At 37.3% G+C, this 18,397-nt stretch overlaps 3 protein-coding genes across 3 annotated transcripts in view; all 3 read left to right on the top strand.

The window, feature by feature from the left end:
- The first annotated feature begins 4,396 nt into the window (after positions 1–4,396).
- LOC132191674 (UPF0481 protein At3g47200-like) lies at positions 4,397–5,805 on the top strand. Its single transcript, XM_059606767.1, has one exon. The coding sequence runs from the start codon at positions 4,459–4,461 to the stop codon at positions 5,803–5,805; it is 1,347 nt and encodes a 448-aa protein (XP_059462750.1). The 5' UTR covers positions 4,397–4,458.
- A 5,523-nt stretch (positions 5,806–11,328) lies between these two features.
- On the top strand, positions 11,329–12,737 carry LOC132191672 (UPF0481 protein At3g47200-like). Its single transcript, XM_059606765.1, has one exon. The coding sequence runs from the start codon at positions 11,391–11,393 to the stop codon at positions 12,735–12,737; it is 1,347 nt and encodes a 448-aa protein (XP_059462748.1). The 5' UTR covers positions 11,329–11,390.
- A 4,523-nt stretch (positions 12,738–17,260) lies between these two features.
- The window catches only part of LOC132191671 (UPF0481 protein At3g47200-like), a 1,768-nt gene continuing 631 nt past the window's right edge, over positions 17,261–18,397 (top strand). Inside the window, exon 1 of the mRNA XM_059606764.1 lies at positions 17,261–18,386. Coding sequence (XP_059462747.1) covers positions 17,505–18,386 — 882 coding nt within the window. The 5' untranslated portion in view covers positions 17,261–17,504. The remainder of the gene's footprint in view (positions 18,387–18,397) is intronic.

The raw sequence follows: 18,397 nt of genomic DNA, 5'->3' as shown, positions 1-18,397 counted from the left end.
ACATGGATTGCTTTGTTTTTGGTGCTCTGATTAAGCTACGCAAAAGCCCATCTGCACAAATGCCGTCCATTCGACATTAATCCAGATCAAATGGCTTCAGGGAGCTGGAAATGGAAGGTTATGATAGGCCATTTTTTTAATGGACTATATATGGGCTTAAACTGACCAGTCAAAGCTCGAAAGTGATGACGTCTAAACAGATTATCAATTAGGCTGAACTCAAACACCCAACCTATTTGGGCGGGTTGGGTCGGGTTTTGCCACTCCTACGCCCAAACGGTTGAAGCAGGAGCTTCAAAACTGAAAAGTTTAGATGAATGACGTGATTGCTCAAAAAAGCCTTTGGGCGGAATCAAATTAAAAAACCAGCCTAGCCGAACCGCACCGCCTTCGAATCAAGTGTACTCTTTGAAGGGTAATTGACGGCACGTTTAAGTTTGTGATGTGATTTTCTGGCATCCGGCAGAGATTATTCGTCATATGCAATCAGCCCGTTTAAGCTACAATGTCGCGCATGCAGGGGTCTATACAACACGAGAAGCTGGTCGTCAGTTACAGTGGCTTGCCCCTCCAACAGGCTGGATTATGGCCAACTGGGACGCTTCAGTTGATCGTCCACGAGGGATTTGGGGTATGGGAGTGATTGTCCGGAACTCAGCAAGTGATTTAATGGCTGCGAGATGTTGTTCCAGAATGGGATACTTAGAGCCCACTGATGCTGAAGCCCTTGCTGCTTTGGAAGCGACTCAAATCTGTCGTAACCTGGGATATGACTGGGTTAAATTTGTGGGAGATGCGAAAGTCATAGTGGAAGGGGTGAACTCTGATGAACAAGATTGGAGAAAGAAGGGAAACATTATTGAGGGGATACGATCAACTGTTCAAGGATTCACTCACTGGACCTTTTCTCACGTTCACAGGGAAGCAAACCAGGTAGCTCACGAGCTAGCCAGATTAGCTATAACACAAAATAGGGACGAGTTGTGGTTTTCAAATCCACCAAACTGTATTCAGAGGCTTATTGCTTCTGAGAAAGGTGTAATCCCTGCTTGATTATTACAATAAAGTGAGCTCTTTTATTCAAAAAAGTTTGTGATGTGATATGTGATAGATTCTGTGACACGTTAGTTAATAAATAATTATTTTTTTATGACAAAATTTCTCAAAGCAAGGTGACAAACGTAACAATGGCATGAGTATTGCAACTTCTATTAATAAAGGGGTTATAATAAAACTACTATACTTTAAATATTTTCTTATACATTTAAGTGGTTGAGTATCATGCCTTATAAATTGATGGTCACTAATTTGAATCATTCCCTAGACTTTTCTCTTCTGTGGACATGTCAAAAAAGAAAAAGAAAAAAACTCTTATAAATAGGGTTATATTGTATTGTGAATCATAAAGTTAAATAAGAACAAAATTTAGCTCTTTATGACAATTTTTATTGGTAGCTTTTTGGGTGAATTACCCCAAAATCTATTGTCTCTAATTTCTCTTTTGCTTTGGCATCTAGGCTTTTGCTCCTCCCACACTGTTAGAATATATGACTTTTCAATATTGGGTCTAATTTAATTTTCTTATTAAAGTATTTTCCATAATTGTGGATTCCACCTTTATTGTATTCTCTCTATCTATCTCATTTTCCCTATAAAAATGGGCTATATAGCCTATATTGTAATGTAAATCTTCAAGTTGAATATATAAGGAAAAAATGTAGCCTTTTAGTTCAATTTCCAGGGGTAGATGTAGACCGCGCGCTAAAGTAGGATCACCCCCAGAATATTTTGTCTCCATTTTCTCTCTTGATTGTGCTATTTCCCTCTATTTATATTAATTACAAATATTTTGCATGGTATTTGGTTTTGTTGATATTAATCACGCCAAAATATTTCTCTTTATTTTGTTGATCTACGAAACACCAACAAAATCAAGAGAAATATTTTGGTTTTTATTTTTCTGCCCATTTTCATATAAGAGATAGGTAAATTTAGATTGAATATGTGAGAGTTAGACCACATATAAAATCCCACAGAGGATAAGAATAAGATAGACAAGAGAAGTGTATAACACTTCTCTCAAAATCAAACCCAATATAAAAAAGTTGTGTATTATAATAGTATTAAAAAAAATGTTGAAGCATTTTTTGTTATTATTATTATTTGTGTGTGTATAATTGAAGCTACATCTAAAATAAGTAGACCTTTCTAAAATATATATATATATATATTATTTAAAGATATCGTACTATCTATGAAACTACTTTTGTTTCCACTAAAATAGTATTTGTGAAATAAGCGAAAATATTTTCGAAAAAATTACTGATTTTTCATTATTAGGTCGAGACATTAAAAATAATACTGAAAATGTTTTTTTTATTTTTATTTATTTTTTTGTTATTTGATTAGTATAATTTTTTTTTTTTTTTTTTTTTTTTTTCACTACAACTAAACTTAACTGAAAACGCATAAAACGTCAAATAATGTTGTCAACAATTAATTAAAAGCATCCCACAAAAACTACATACAGAAGGGAGGAGGGACAAAAACAAGACAATGACAGTTTTTAGGAGTCGCAAGAGAGCCAGAGAGGGGAGTTGTTCGGTGCAACAACTCAAGGAAAATGGGGCCGGAGGCTTTGGCTCCCGGCCCTCCGTTGCTATGGGCCGGCCTTTGGCAATTTCTTTAAAGCTTATTGATTTCACGGTAGAAGGTGACTCACAGGTAGTAATCCAGCTAGTGATAATGCATGGCACCGCTTCACCGTCCTATTGTTTAAGGTTTAAAGATTGGGATATCATTTCAGATTCATTTGCTCCCATTCGTTCTCTTCTTCATGAAATGCTAAAAAAGTTAACCACAAAGCCTAAATTTACTAGGCCACGGCTAAACTTCATTTTAACTACATTCCCAGTCTTTCCCCTTTTGTAGTGCAACTTAAGGTCCAACCCCATTTAGTTTGCTGCTTGTCTCTCCTTTTCTTTTATTTTTCTTAATGTACTTACCAAATGTTAGTGTACATGATCAGCAATTAATGGCCTCAAGTCACCTTTCAGAAAGAAGATCTATTTGTTTAAAAAGTAAAAGACATCAGAAGCCCGCCGGCCCTGAAGAGTTGGAGGAATTCTGATGCCCAAGTTAGTATAGGGTGAGAGGGTGAGTTCTCCCATGTAAAAAGAGCATTATCGATATAGTGGTAGAATAGTGAAAATGTATACCTTAAGCCTTATATACAAGCATGTAGAGCATTATAAAGTCTTTTAGAGTCTGCCAGAGGAATCGTGTCTCTTTGTCTCTAAGCCCATTGGGTCTCGGGCTCCTTTGATGGGATGGGGGTAAGTTTATTCGGACCTTTTCTACGTCGTAGCTTTTAGGAGATTCTTAGGTCCTACACGAACAAAAAAAAAAAAAAAAAAACAAAAAACAACTCAAGGAAAATGAAATTAGAACCAAAAACAAAATTTAGTGATAAAAACGTTTTTGGAAAAATATTTTCTCTATTTTTCAGTGTTATTAGATGCACACTAAAAATATTAGTGATCAAAAATTGATTTCCAAGTTAATTAATAGCAAATTTTCCATTGCAAGAGAAATCAATTTTTGCTATTAACTTGGAAATCAATTTTTGACCACTAATATTTTTAGTGTGCATCTATTAACACTGAAAAGTAGAGAAAATATTTTTCCAAAAACGTTTTGATCACTAACATTTTTATTTATTTATTTATTTTTAATTTCAAGATGGCAATTGATTGTCCTTTGATCACGTGGACCCTATCACCGTTTTTGCTGGTATCTCCCCGATAATGACAGATAAGTTTTCAATTATTCATAAGATAAGAATTATGTAGTTTGGACAGCAAACTTACCCCTTAAATTATCCTTGTACTTGGCCTTATGTTTTCTGATTTCTTGTTGGCGAATGCCTGAGATCCGTGGAGCTTATCACCTTTTTGTTCGCCATCTTCACGAGTCACGACAATGACAATTCACAGATACGTTTATTTTTTTTAATTATTATCCATAAGACATAGATTCCCTAATTAAACGACTAATCACAATATATATATATATATATATATATATATATATATATATATATATATTGGATTAGTCGTAAAGACTCTTTGCTTATATATATATATACATATATATATATATATATATATATATTAATTTCAAGCACTTGATCATCTGTCCTTCACCGAGCAATACCTAAATATGAAGGGTATCGACTAGTGCACGTCCATTATGACAATCCAAAACCACATTTTCATGGGGGAGATCGAACAAACTTGAACCTGAATTTTCAGCGATACTCACCAATATTTCTCCAAACCCTAACATGTTGCATTCACTCAACACCATATATACTTCTTCCTTCCTAAGCCCTTCTAAAACTTCCATTAATTACAGAGGGGCCATACACCATCTTCAACTTCACTCCCAAAATCAACGATGGAAACTGGAAGCAACTCTGTAGATCAAGAAGCCTGTAATCACGTCGTCACGATTTGGGAAGTGGACAAGGAGCGGCTTGCCCAGATGGAAAAGAGGATCTCCGAGACCACCCCACAATTACTAAGCATAGCCGCCGGTAGAAGCAGTTGTTGCATCTTTAGAGTCCCCCAGAGCCTAATCGACATCAACGGCAAGTCGTACCAGCCCCGCATAGTCTCCATCGGGCCCTACCACCGCGGCCAGCCTAATCTCCAAATGATGGAGGAGCACAAGTGGTGCTACCTCCGTTCTTTACTCTCCAGGACCAAGGAAGCCAAAGGTATAACCTTAGAGGACTACTTGAAAAGCATACACCCACTTGAAAAGGTTGCCAGAGAGTGTTATTCAGAAACCATCCACCTTGGCACCGACGAGTTCCTGGAGATGATGGTTATCGATGGTTGTTTTATGATTGAATTGTTTCGCAAGGTTGACAATACGGAACTGTTCGAACCGGAAGATCCTCTCGTGACTATGTCGTGGATATTACCGTTTTTCTACCGGGACTTTCTCCGGCTCGAGAATCAAATCCCTTTCTTTGTTCTCGAACGGTTGTTTGAAATTTCCAAAACACCGGATGAGGAGTCCGGCCCATCTTTGTCCTTGCTCGCTATGCGATTCTTCAACAACATAATGCAAAGACCAGACCAAGTCATAGAGAGGTGTCATAATCTCAAAGGCCTGCATTTGCTGGATTTGGTTCGGTCAAGTTTTATCCCGCACGATGAAGAATCGCCACAACAAGATGTGAACGCACCCTCGCATATTATTCACTGCGTCTCGAAGCTCCGCCGTTCGGGGATCAAGCTCAATCCGGGCAAGGCAGAGAGCTTCTTGGTGGTGAAATTCAGGCGCGGCGTGATTGAGATGCCCAGCATAACCATCGACGACTTCATGAGCTCTTTATTACTCAACTGCGTGGCGTTCGAGCAGTGCCACAACAGCCGCCCCAAGCACTTTACCACTTACGCGACTTTGTTGGATTGCCTTGTGAACACGGCCAAGGACGTGGAGTACCTTTGCGACCGCAACATCGTTGAGAACTACTTAGGCACCGAGGCGGAAGTTGCGCGGTTCATCAACAATTTAGGCAAGGACGTGGCGTTTGATATTAATGTTTGTTATTTGTCGAAATTGTTCAATGACGTGCACAAATATCACGGGAACACTTGGCATGTTCAGTATGCGAGCTTCCAGTATACGTATTTTAAAACGCCGTGGTCGTTCATTTCGGCAGTGGCTGCGTTTGTGCTTTTAGTGCTCGCGTTTTTGCAGACCTTTTACACCATCTATTCTCCCCCCTGAACCCTCCCGTTCCGGCTTGCTGCCCCCTCCACATGATAAAAACTCTTTGGTAATTAATAGTTTTAAGAGTGTACGTAGTTTGTTGTGCGAGTTTTGAGTTCTTATAATGAAAAACAGGGAAGTATATATATATATGAAATGGAAGTTTTGTGGATGCGGAAGTGATATATATTAATTCCTCAATGATATATTTGTTATTTCAAAAAGTTCTGGGACGTTCAAAGTAAAGAGATTTTGTTCATTAAAAAACATAAAAGGCCCATTAAATCAGAACCATTGTCGACGATTGATTATTTGCAACGTTTCCTAACAAACATTCTACGCTACAAAAGAGTTGCGAGGCTATCTAACATTCAAACTTAATTTTCTAACCTGACAAACCTTCTACTTCTTTTATTGTAACGTGCGAGGCACTTCCATCGAATATGTAATGCTTAATTCATCCAAAGCAGCAAGCAAAAGAGAAATTAGGTAGGTAGCTAGGAAGAAGTTCCATGAGATGATCAGACACCATGCATCCAGTCTACAAGGGCTCGATCCGTTTCGTTGAATTTTCCTGAAGAAGCGTACGTGTGCTGCCTTGGAGGCATTTCCCAAAGATGTAACTTTTGTAACTTTTTAAAGTTTGAAAATAATTGTAAATGTTATGAAAGTTCAAGGGGACTAAGTGTAATTTTTTTTTTTTTCTCTTTTGTATATAAACTACAATGCGATTATATATAAAGTAATGTTATTTAGTAGATTGTTATTCGGTGTTTACTATATAATTTAATGATATGACAGTAAAAATAAGCCTTTAAATCAATACTTGTAATAAAAAAAAAAAATCAATAACTAATTTTTACTAACACATTATTCCAATGATACTAAAATACCATTGATCGTACATAAATGGGAGGAGAAAATAGGGTCATGCTTACATGCACGTAGAAATCAATGGCATTAACGCGTTTCACTTTTTTTTTTTTTTTGGGGGGGTGTGGGTTGGTGGTCGGGTATGAGACAATGGTCGATTCTAATGGGCCTATAATTATTATTTGAGAGGAGTTCTCCAAGAACATTGATTGAGCGCGTAACGATGAATGTTGCTTGAAGGTCTCATTTCCACATGGATTGCTTTGTTTTTGGTGCTCTGATTAAGCTACGCAAAAGCCCATCTGCACAAATGCCGTCCATTCGACATTAATCCAGATCAAATGGCTTCAGGGAGCTGGAAATGGAAGGTTATGATAGGCCATTTTTTTAATGGACTATATATGGGCTTAAACTGACCAGTCAAAGCTCGAAAGTGATGACGTCTAAACAGATTATCAATTAGGCTGAACTCAAACACCCAACCTATTTGGGCGGGTTGGGTCGGGTTTTGCCACTCCTACGCCCAAACGGTTGAAGCAGGAGCTTCAAAACTGAAAAGTTTAGATGAATGACGTGATTGCTCAAAAAAGCCTTTGGGCGGAATCAAATTAAAAAACCAGCCTAGCCGAACCGCACCGCCTTCGAATCAAGTGTACTCTTTGAAGGGTAATTGACGGCACGTTTAAGTTTGTGATGTGATTTTCTGGCATCCGGCAGAGATTATTCGTCATATGCAATCAGCCCGTTTAAGCTACAATGTCGCGCATGCAGGGGTCTATACAACACGAGAAGCTGGTCGTCAGTTACAGTGGCTTGCCCCTCCAACAGGCTGGATTATGGCCAACTGGGACGCTTCAGTTGATCGTCCACGAGGGATTTGGGGTATGGGAGTGATTGTCCGGAACTCAGCAAGTGATTTAATGGCTGCGAGATGTTGTTCCAGAATGGGATACTTAGAGCCCACTGATGCTGAAGCCCTTGCTGCTTTGGAAGCGACTCAAATCTGTCGTAACCTGGGATATGACTGGGTTAAATTTGTGGGAGATGCGAAAGTCATAGTGGAAGGGGTGAACTCTGATGAACAAGATTGGAGAAAGAAGGGAAACATTATTGAGGGGATACGATCAACTGTTCAAGGATTCACTCACTGGACCTTTTCTCACGTTCACAGGGAAGCAAACCAGGTAGCTCACGAGCTAGCCAGATTAGCTATAACACAAAATAGGGACGAGTTGTGGTTTTCAAATCCACCAAACTGTATTCAGAGGCTTATTGCTTCTGAGAAAGGTGTAATCCCTGCTTGATTATTACAATAAAGTGAGCTCTTTTATTCAAAAAAGTTTGTGATGTGATATGTGATAGATTCTGTGACACGTTAGTTAATAAATAATTATTTTTTTATGACAAAATTTCTCAAAGCAAGGTGACAAACGTAACAATGGCATGAGTATTGCAACTTCTATTAATAAAGGGGTTATAATAAAACTACTATACTTTAAATATTTTCTTATACATTTAAGTGGTTGAGTATCATGCCTTATAAATTGATGGTCACTAATTTGAATCATTCCCTAGACTTTTCTCTTCTGTGGACATGTCAAAAAAGAAAAAGAAAAAAACTCTTATAAATAGGGTTATATTGTATTGTGAATCATAAAGTTAAATAAGAACAAAATTTAGCTCTTTATGACAATTTTTATTGGTAGCTTTTTGGGTGAATTACCCCAAAATCTATTGTCTCTAATTTCTCTTTTGCTTTGGCATCTAGGCTTTTGCTCCTCCCACACTGTTAGAATATATGACTTTTCAATATTGGGTCTAATTTAATTTTCTTATTAAAGTATTTTCCATAATTGTGGATTCCACCTTTATTGTATTCTCTCTATCTATCTCATTTTCCCTATAAAAATGGGCTATATAGCCTATATTGTAATGTAAATCTTCAAGTTGAATATATAAGGAAAAAATGTAGCCTTTTAGTTCAATTTCCAGGGGTAGATGTAGACCGCGCGCTAAAGTAGGATCACCCCCAGAATATTTTGTCTCCATTTTCTCTCTTGATTGTGCTATTTCCCTCTATTTATATTAATTACAAATATTTTGCATGGTATTTGGTTTTGTTGATATTAATCACGCCAAAATATTTCTCTTTATTTTGTTGATCTACGAAACACCAACAAAATCAAGAGAAATATTTTGGTTTTTATTTTTCTGCCCATTTTCATATAAGAGATAGGTAAATTTAGATTGAATATGTGAGAGTTAGACCACATATAAAATCCCACAGAGGATAAGAATAAGATAGACAAGAGAAGTGTATAACACTTCTCTCAAAATCAAACCCAATATAAAAAAGTTGTGTATTATAATAGTATTAAAAAAAATGTTGAAGCATTTTTTGTTATTATTATTATTTGTGTGTGTATAATTGAAGCTACATCTAAAATAAGTAGACCTTTCTAAAATATATATATATATATATTATTTAAAGATATCGTACTATCTATGAAACTACTTTTGTTTCCACTAAAATAGTATTTGTGAAATAAGCGAAAATATTTTCGAAAAAATTACTGATTTTTCATTATTAGGTCGAGACATTAAAAATAATACTGAAAATGTTTTTTTTATTTTTATTTATTTTTTTGTTATTTGATTAGTATAATTTTTTTTTTTTTTTTTTTTTTTTTTCACTACAACTAAACTTAACTGAAAACGCATAAAACGTCAAATAATGTTGTCAACAATTAATTAAAAGCATCCCACAAAAACTACATACAGAAGGGAGGAGGGACAAAAACAAGACAATGACAGTTTTTAGGAGTCGCAAGAGAGCCAGAGAGGGGAGTTGTTCGGTGCAACAACTCAAGGAAAATGGGGCCGGAGGCTTTGGCTCCCGGCCCTCCGTTGCTATGGGCCGGCCTTTGGCAATTTCTTTAAAGCTTATTGATTTCACGGTAGAAGGTGACTCACAGGTAGTAATCCAGCTAGTGATAATGCATGGCACCGCTTCACCGTCCTATTGTTTAAGGTTTAAAGATTGGGATATCATTTCAGATTCATTTGCTCCCATTCGTTCTCTTCTTCATGAAATGCTAAAAAAGTTAACCACAAAGCCTAAATTTACTAGGCCACGGCTAAACTTCATTTTAACTACATTCCCAGTCTTTCCCCTTTTGTAGTGCAACTTAAGGTCCAACCCCATTTAGTTTGCTGCTTGTCTCTCCTTTTCTTTTATTTTTCTTAATGTACTTACCAAATGTTAGTGTACATGATCAGCAATTAATGGCCTCAAGTCACCTTTCAGAAAGAAGATCTATTTGTTTAAAAAGTAAAAGACATCAGAAGCCCGCCGGCCCTGAAGAGTTGGAGGAATTCTGATGCCCAAGTTAGTATAGGGTGAGAGGGTGAGTTCTCCCATGTAAAAAGAGCATTATCGATATAGTGGTAGAATAGTGAAAATGTATACCTTAAGCCTTATATACAAGCATGTAGAGCATTATAAAGTCTTTTAGAGTCTGCCAGAGGAATCGTGTCTCTTTGTCTCTAAGCCCATTGGGTCTCGGGCTCCTTTGATGGGATGGGGGTAAGTTTATTCGGACCTTTTCTACGTCGTAGCTTTTAGGAGATTCTTAGGTCCTACACGAACAAAAAAAAAAAAAAAAAAACAAAAAACAACTCAAGGAAAATGAAATTAGAACCAAAAACAAAATTTAGTGATAAAAACGTTTTTGGAAAAATATTTTCTCTATTTTTCAGTGTTATTAGATGCACACTAAAAATATTAGTGATCAAAAATTGATTTCCAAGTTAATTAATAGCAAATTTTCCATTGCAAGAGAAATCAATTTTTGCTATTAACTTGGAAATCAATTTTTGACCACTAATATTTTTAGTGTGCATCTATTAACACTGAAAAGTAGAGAAAATATTTTTCCAAAAACGTTTTGATCACTAACATTTTTATTTATTTATTTATTTTTAATTTCAAGATGGCAATTGATTGTCCTTTGATCACGTGGACCCTATCACCGTTTTTGCTGGTATCTCCCCGATAATGACAGATAAGTTTTCAATTATTCATAAGATAAGAATTATGTAGTTTGGACAGCAAACTTACCCCTTAAATTATCCTTGTACTTGGCCTTATGTTTTCTGATTTCTTGTTGGCGAATGCCTGAGATCCGTGGAGCTTATCACCTTTTTGTTCGCCATCTTCACGAGTCACGACAATGACAATTCACAGATACGTTTATTTTTTTTAATTATTATCCATAAGACATAGATTCCCTAATTAAACGACTAATCACAATATATATATATATATATATATATATATATATATATATATATGCTATATATATATATTGTGATTGGTCGTGTGGCTTCTTGCTTATATATATATATATATATATATATATATATATATATATATATATATATATTAATTTCAAGCACTTGATCATCTGTCCTTCACCGAGCAATACCTAAATATGAAGGGTATCGACTAGTGCACGTCCATTATGACAATCCAAAACCACATTTTCATGGGGGAGATCGAACAAACTTGAACCTGAATTTTCAGCGATACTCACCAATATTTCTCCAAACCCTAACATGTTGCATTCACTCAACACCATATATACTTCTTCCTTCCTAAGCCCTTCTAAAACTTCCATTAATTACAGAGGGGCCATACACCATCTTCAACTTCACTCCCAAAATCAACGATGGAAACTGGAAGCAACTCTGTAGATCAAGAAGCCTGTAATCACGTCGTCACGATTTGGGAAGTGGACAAGGAGCGGCTTGCCCAGATGGAAAAGAGGATCTCCGAGACCACCCCACAATTACTAAGCATAGCCGCCGGTAGAAGCAGTTGTTGCATCTTTAGAGTCCCCCAGAGCCTAATCGACATCAACGGCAAGTCGTACCAGCCCCGCATAGTCTCCATCGGGCCCTACCACCGCGGCCAGCCTAATCTCCAAATGATGGAGGAGCACAAGTGGTGCTACCTCCGTTCTTTACTCTCCAGGACCAAGGAAGCCAAAGGTATAACCTTAGAGGACTACTTGAAAAGCATACACCCACTTGAAAAGGTTGCCAGAGAGTGTTATTCAGAAACCATCCACCTTGGCACCGACGAGTTCCTGGAGATGATGGTTATCGATGGTTGTTTTATGATTGAATTGTTTCGCAAGGTTGACAATACGGAACTGTTCGAACCGGAAGATCCTCTCGTGACTATGTCGTGGATATTACCGTTTTTCTACCGGGACTTTCTCCGGCTCGAGAATCAAATCCCTTTCTTTGTTCTCGAACGGTTGTTTGAAATTTCCAAAACACCGGATGAGGAGTCCGGCCCATCTTTGTCCTTGCTCGCTATGCGATTCTTCAACAACATAATGCAAAGACCAGACCAAGTCATAGAGAGGTGTCATAATCTCAAAGGCCTGCATTTGCTGGATTTGGTTCGGTCAAGTTTTATCCCGCACGATGAAGAATCGCCACAACAAGATGTGAACGCCCCCTCGCATATTATTCACTGCGTCTCGAAGCTCCTCCGTTCGGGGATCAAGCTCAATCCGGGCAAGGCAGAGAGCTTCTTGGTGGTGAAATTCAGGCGCGGCGTGATTGAGATGCCCAGCATAACCATCGACGACTTCATGAGCTCTTTATTACTCAACTGCGTGGCGTTCGAGCAGTGCCACAACAGCCGCCCCAAGCACTTTACCACTTACGCGACTTTGTTGGATTGCCTTGTGAACACGGCCAAGGACGTGGAGTACCTTTGCGACCGCAACATCGTTGAGAACTACTTAGGCACCGAGGCGGAAGTTGCGCGGTTCATCAACAATTTAGGCAAGGACGTGGCGTTTGATATTAATGTTTGTTATTTGTCGAAATTGTTCAATGACGTGCACAAATATCACGGGAACACTTGGCATGTTCAGTATGCGAGCTTCCAGTATACGTATTTTAAAACGCCGTGGTCGTTCATTTCGGCAGTGGCTGCGTTTGTGCTTTTAGTGCTCGCGTTTTTGCAGACCTTTTACACCATCTATTCTCCCCCCTGAACCCTCCCGTTCCGGCTTGCTGCCCCCTCCACATGATAAAAACTCTTTGGTAATTAATAGTTTTAAGAGTGTACGTAGTTTGTTGTGCGAGTTTTGAGTTCTTATAATGAAAAACAGGGAAGTATATATATATATGAAATGGAAGTTTTGTGGATGCGGAAGTGATATATATTAATTCCTCAATGATATATTTGTTATTTCAAAAAGTTCTGGGACGTTCAAAGTAAAGAGATTTTGTTCATTAAAAAACATAAAAGGCCCATTAAATCAGAACCATTGTCGACGATTGATTATTTGCAACGTTTCCTAACAAACATTCTACGCTACAAAAGAGTTGCGAGGCTATCTAACATTCAAACTTAATTTTCTAACCTGACAAACCTTCTACTTCTTTTATTGTAACGTGCGAGGCACTTCCATCGAATATGTAATGCTTAATTCATCCAAAGCAGCAAGCAAAAGAGAAATTAGGTAGGTAGCTAGGAAGAAGTTCCATGAGATGATCAGACACCATGCATCCAGTCTACAAGGGCTCGATCCGTTTCGTTGAATTTTCCTGAAGAAGCGTACGTGTGCTGCCTTGGAGGCATTTCCCAAAGATGTAACTTTTGTAACTTTTTAAAGTTTGAAAATAATTGTAAATGTTATGAAAGTTCAAGGGGACTAAGTGTAATTTTTTTTTTTTTCTCTTTTGTATATAAACTACAATGCGATTATATATAAAGTAATGTTATTTAGTAGATTGTTATTCGGTGTTTACTATATAATTTAATGATATGACAGTAAAAATAAGCCTTTAAATCAATACTTGTAATAAAAAAAAAAAATCAATAACTAATTTTTACTAACACATTATTCCAATGATACTAAAATACCATTGATCGTACATAAATGGGAGGAGAAAATAGGGTCATGCTTACATGCACGTAGAAATCAATGGCATTAACGCGTTTCACTTTTTTTTTTTTTTTGGGGGGGTGTGGGTTGGTGGTCGGGTATGAGACAATGGTCGATTCTAATGGGCCTATAATTATTATTTGAGAGGAGTTCTCCAAGCCCATTCATTGAGCGCCTATAATTATTATTTGAGAGGAGTTCTCCAAGCCCATTCATTGAGCGCGTAACGATGAATGTTGCTTGAAGGTCTCATTTCCACATGGAGTGCTTTGTTTTTGGTGCTCTGATTAAGCCACGCCAAAGCCCATCTGCACAAATGTCGTCCATTCGAAACTAATCCAGATCAAATGGCTTTAGGGAGCTGGCAATGGACGGTTGTGATAGGCCATTTTTTTAATGGGCTATATATGGGCTTAAACTGACCAGTCAAAGCTCGAAAGTGATGACGTCTAAACAGATTATCAATTAGGCTGAACTCAAACACCCAACCTATTTGGGCGGGTTGGGTCGGGTTTTGCCACTCCTACGCCCAAACGGTTGAAGTAGGAGCTTCAAAACACTTGATGGCTCAAAAAAGCCTTTGGGTGGAATCAAATTAAAAAATCAGCATAGCCGAACCGCACCGACTTCGAATCAAGTGTACTCTTTGAAGGGTAGTTGATGGCACGTTTCTCGTTAGTGGCATTGCCAACCCATCTACCAAAGTAAATAATGATATCGCTACCCCATCAACTTATCTACAGTTTACAAATATAATAACAATAAAGAAAGTGTCATTAGTGGTATTATAATTTTTACTTTAAGTTTGTGATGTAATAGTTTCTGTGACACATTAGTTAATAAATAATTATTTTTTTATGACAATTTCTCAAAGGAAGGTGACAAACGTAACAATGTCCCATGTATTACAACTTCTATAAATAAAGGAGTTATAATAAAACTATTGTACTTTAAATATTTTTTTATAAATTTAATCGGTTGAGTATCACGCCTCATGAATTGGTGGTCACTAATTTGAATCCTTCTCTAGACTTTTCTATTTTGTGGACATGTCAAAAAAAAAAAAAAAAAAAACTCTTATAAGTAGGGTTATATTGTATTGTGAATCATAAAGTTAAATAAGAACAAAATGTAACTCTTTATGACAATTTTTATTGGTAGATGTAGGCCTTTTTGGGTGAATTACCCCAAAATCTATTGTCTCTAATTTCTCTTTTGCTTTGGCATCTAGGCTTATGCTCCTCCCACACTGTTAGAATATATGACTTTTCAATATTGGGTCTAATTTAATTTTCTTATTAAAGTATTTTCCATAATTGTGGATTCCACCTTTATTGTATTCTCTCTATCTATCTCATTTTCCCTATAAAAATGGGCTATATAGCCTATATTGTAATGTAAATCTTCAAGTTGAATAAGGAAAAAATGTAGCCTTTTAGTTCAATTTCCAGAGGTAGATGTAGACCGCTAAAGAATAATCACCCCCAAAATATTTTGTCTCCATTTTTCTCTCTTGATTGTGCTATTTCCCTCTATTTATATTAATTACAAATATTTTGCACGCCAAAATATTTCTCTTTATTTTGTTGATCTACGAAACACCAACAAAATCAAGAGCAATATTTTGGTTTTTATTTTTCTTCCCATTTTCATAAAAGAGATAGGTAAATTTACATTGAATATGTGAGAGTTAGAACACATATAAATCCCACAGAGGATAAGAATAAGATAGACAAGAGACTTCTCTCAAAATCAAACCCAATATAAAAAAGTTGTGTATTATAATAGTATTAAAAAAAATGTTGAAGCATTTTTTGTTATTATTATTTCTTTTCTACGCTACTCCAAGTTTATACCTTAATTAGGGAATCTATGTCTTATGGATAATAATTAAAAAAATAAAAGTATCTGTGAATTCTCATTGTCGTGACTCGTGAAGATGCCAGACAAAAAGGTGATAATTAAGCTCCACTTGATCTCAGGCATTCGCCAACAAGAAATCAAAAAGGCCGAGTACAATGATAATGTAAGGGGTAAGTTTGCTGTCCAAACTGCACAATTCTTATCTTATATATGAATAATTGAAGAATTATCTGTCATTATCGGGGACATACCAGCAGCAAAAACGGTGATAGGGTCCACGTGATCAAAGGACAATCAATTGCCATCTTGAAATTAGAAAAAAAAAAAAAAAATGTTAGTGATCAAAACGTTTTTGGAAAAATATTTTCTCTACTTTTCAGTGTTAATAGATGCACACTAAAAATATTAGTGATCAAAAATTGATTTCCAAGTTAATAGCAAAAATTGATTTCTCTTGCAATGGAAAATTTGCTATTAATTAACTTGGAAATCAATTTTTGATCACTAATATTTTTAGTGTGCATCTAATAACACTGAAAAATAGAGAAAATATTTTTCCAAAAACCTTTTTATCACTAAATTTTGTTTTTGGTTCTAATTTCATTTTCCTTGAGTTGTTTTTTTGTATTTGTTGGTGTAGGGCCTAAGAATCTCCTAAAAGCTACAATGTAAAAAGAGTCCAAATAAACTTACCCCCATCCCATCAAAGGAGCCCGAGACCCAATGGGCTTAGAGACAATGAGACATGATTCCTCTAGCAGACTCTAAAAGACTCTATAATGCTTTACATGCTTGTATATAATGCCTAAGGTATACATTTTCACTATTCTACCACTATATCGATAATGCTCTTTTTACATGGGAGAACTCACCTTCTCACCCTATACTGACTTGGGCATCAGAATTCTTTCAACTCTTTAGAACTGGCGGACTTCTGATGTCTTTTACTTTTTTTACAAATAGATCTTCTTCCTGGTAGGTGACTTGAGGCCATTAATTGCTGATTATGTACACTAACATTTGGTAAGTACATTAAGAAAAATAAAAGAAAAGGAAAGACAAGGAGCAAACTAAATGGTTGCACTACAGAAGGGGAAAGACTAAATGGGGGTGGGCCTTAAGTTGCACTACAAAAGGGGAAAGACTGGGAATAAGTGAGTGGGAATGTAGTTAAAATGAAGTTTAGCCGTGGCCTAGTAAATTTAGGCTTTGTGGTTAACTTTTCTAGCATTTCGTGAAGAAGACAACAAATGGGAGCAAATGAATCTGAAATGACATCCCAATCTTTAAACCTTAAACAATAGGACGGTGAAGTGGCGCCATGCATTATCACTAGCTGGATTACTACTTGTGAGTCATCTTCTACCGTGAAATCAATAAGCTTCAAAGAAATTGCCAAAGGCCAGCCCACAGCAGAGGGCAGGAGCCAAAGCCTGCGGCCTCATTTTCCTTGAGTTGTTGCACCGAACAACTCCCCTCTCTGGCTCTCTTGCGACTCCCAAAAACTGCTATTGTCTTGTTTTTGTCCCTCCTCCCGTCTGTACGTAGTTTTTGTGGGATTCTTTTAATTAATTGTTGACAACATTATTTGACGTTTTATGCGTTTTCAGTTAAGTTTAGTTGCAGTGAAAAAATATTATTTTTTTATACTAATCAAATAACAAAAAAAAAAAAAAAAATTATATATATATAAGCAAGAAGTCTTTACACGACTAATCACAATATATATATATATTAATTTCAAGCACTTGATCATCTGTCCTTCTAAATATGAAGGGTATCGTCTAGTGCACGTCCATAATAACAATCCAAAACCACATTTTCATGGGGGAGATCGAACAAACTTGAACCTGAATTTTCAGCGATACCCACCAATATTTCTCCAAACCCTAACATATTGCATGCACTCAACACCATATATACTCCTTCCTTCCTAAGCCCTTCTAAAACTTCCATTAATTACAGAGGGGCCATACACCATCTTCAACTTCACTCCCAAAATCAACGATGGAAACTGGAAGCAACTCTGTAGATCAAGAAGCTTGTAATCACGTCGTCACGATTTGGGAAGTGGACAAGGAGCGGCTTGCCCAGATGGAAAAGAGGATCTCCGAGACCACCCCACAATTACTAAGCATAGCCGCCGGTAGAAGCAGTTGTTGCATCTTTAGAGTCCCCCAGAGCCTAATCAACATCAACGGCAAGTCGTACCAGCCCCGCATAGTCTCCATCGGGCCCTACCACCGCGGCCAGCCTAATCTCCAAATGATGGAGGAGCACAAGTGGTGCTACCTCCGTTCTTTACTCTCCAGGACCAAGGAAGCCAAAGGTATAACTTTAGAGGACTACTTGAAAAGCATACACCCACTTGAAAAGGTTGGCAGAGAGTGTTATTCAGAAACCATCCACCTTGGCACCGACGAGTTCCTGGAGATGATGGTTCTCGATGGTTGTTTTATGATTGAATTGTTTCGCAAGGTTGACAATACGGAACTGTTCGAACCGGAAGATCCTCTCGTGACTATGTCGTGGATATTACCGTTTTTCTACCGGGACTTTCTCCGGCTCGAGAATCAAATCCCTTTCTTTGTTCTCGAACGGTTGTTTGAAATTTCCAAAACACCGGATGAGGAGTCCGGCCCGTCTTTGTCCTTGCTCGCTATGCGATTCTTCAACAACATAATGCAAAGACCAGACCAAGTCATAGAGAGGTGTCATAATCTCAAAGGCCTGCATTTGCTGGATTTGGTTCGGTCAAGTTTTATCCCGCACGATGAAGAATCGCCACAACAAGATGTGAACGCCCCCTCGCATATTATTCACTGCGTCTCGAAGCTCCTCCGTTCGGGGATCAAGCTCAATCCGGGCAAGGCAGAGCGCTTCTTGGTGGTGAAATTCAG

The sequence above is a fragment of the Corylus avellana genome, chromosome ca9, assembly GCF_901000735.1.
Source record: "Corylus avellana chromosome ca9, CavTom2PMs-1.0".
NCBI classification, from domain to species: Eukaryota; Viridiplantae; Streptophyta; class Magnoliopsida; order Fagales; family Betulaceae; genus Corylus; species Corylus avellana.
This window is presented reverse-complemented; position numbering and strand designations above follow the sequence as displayed.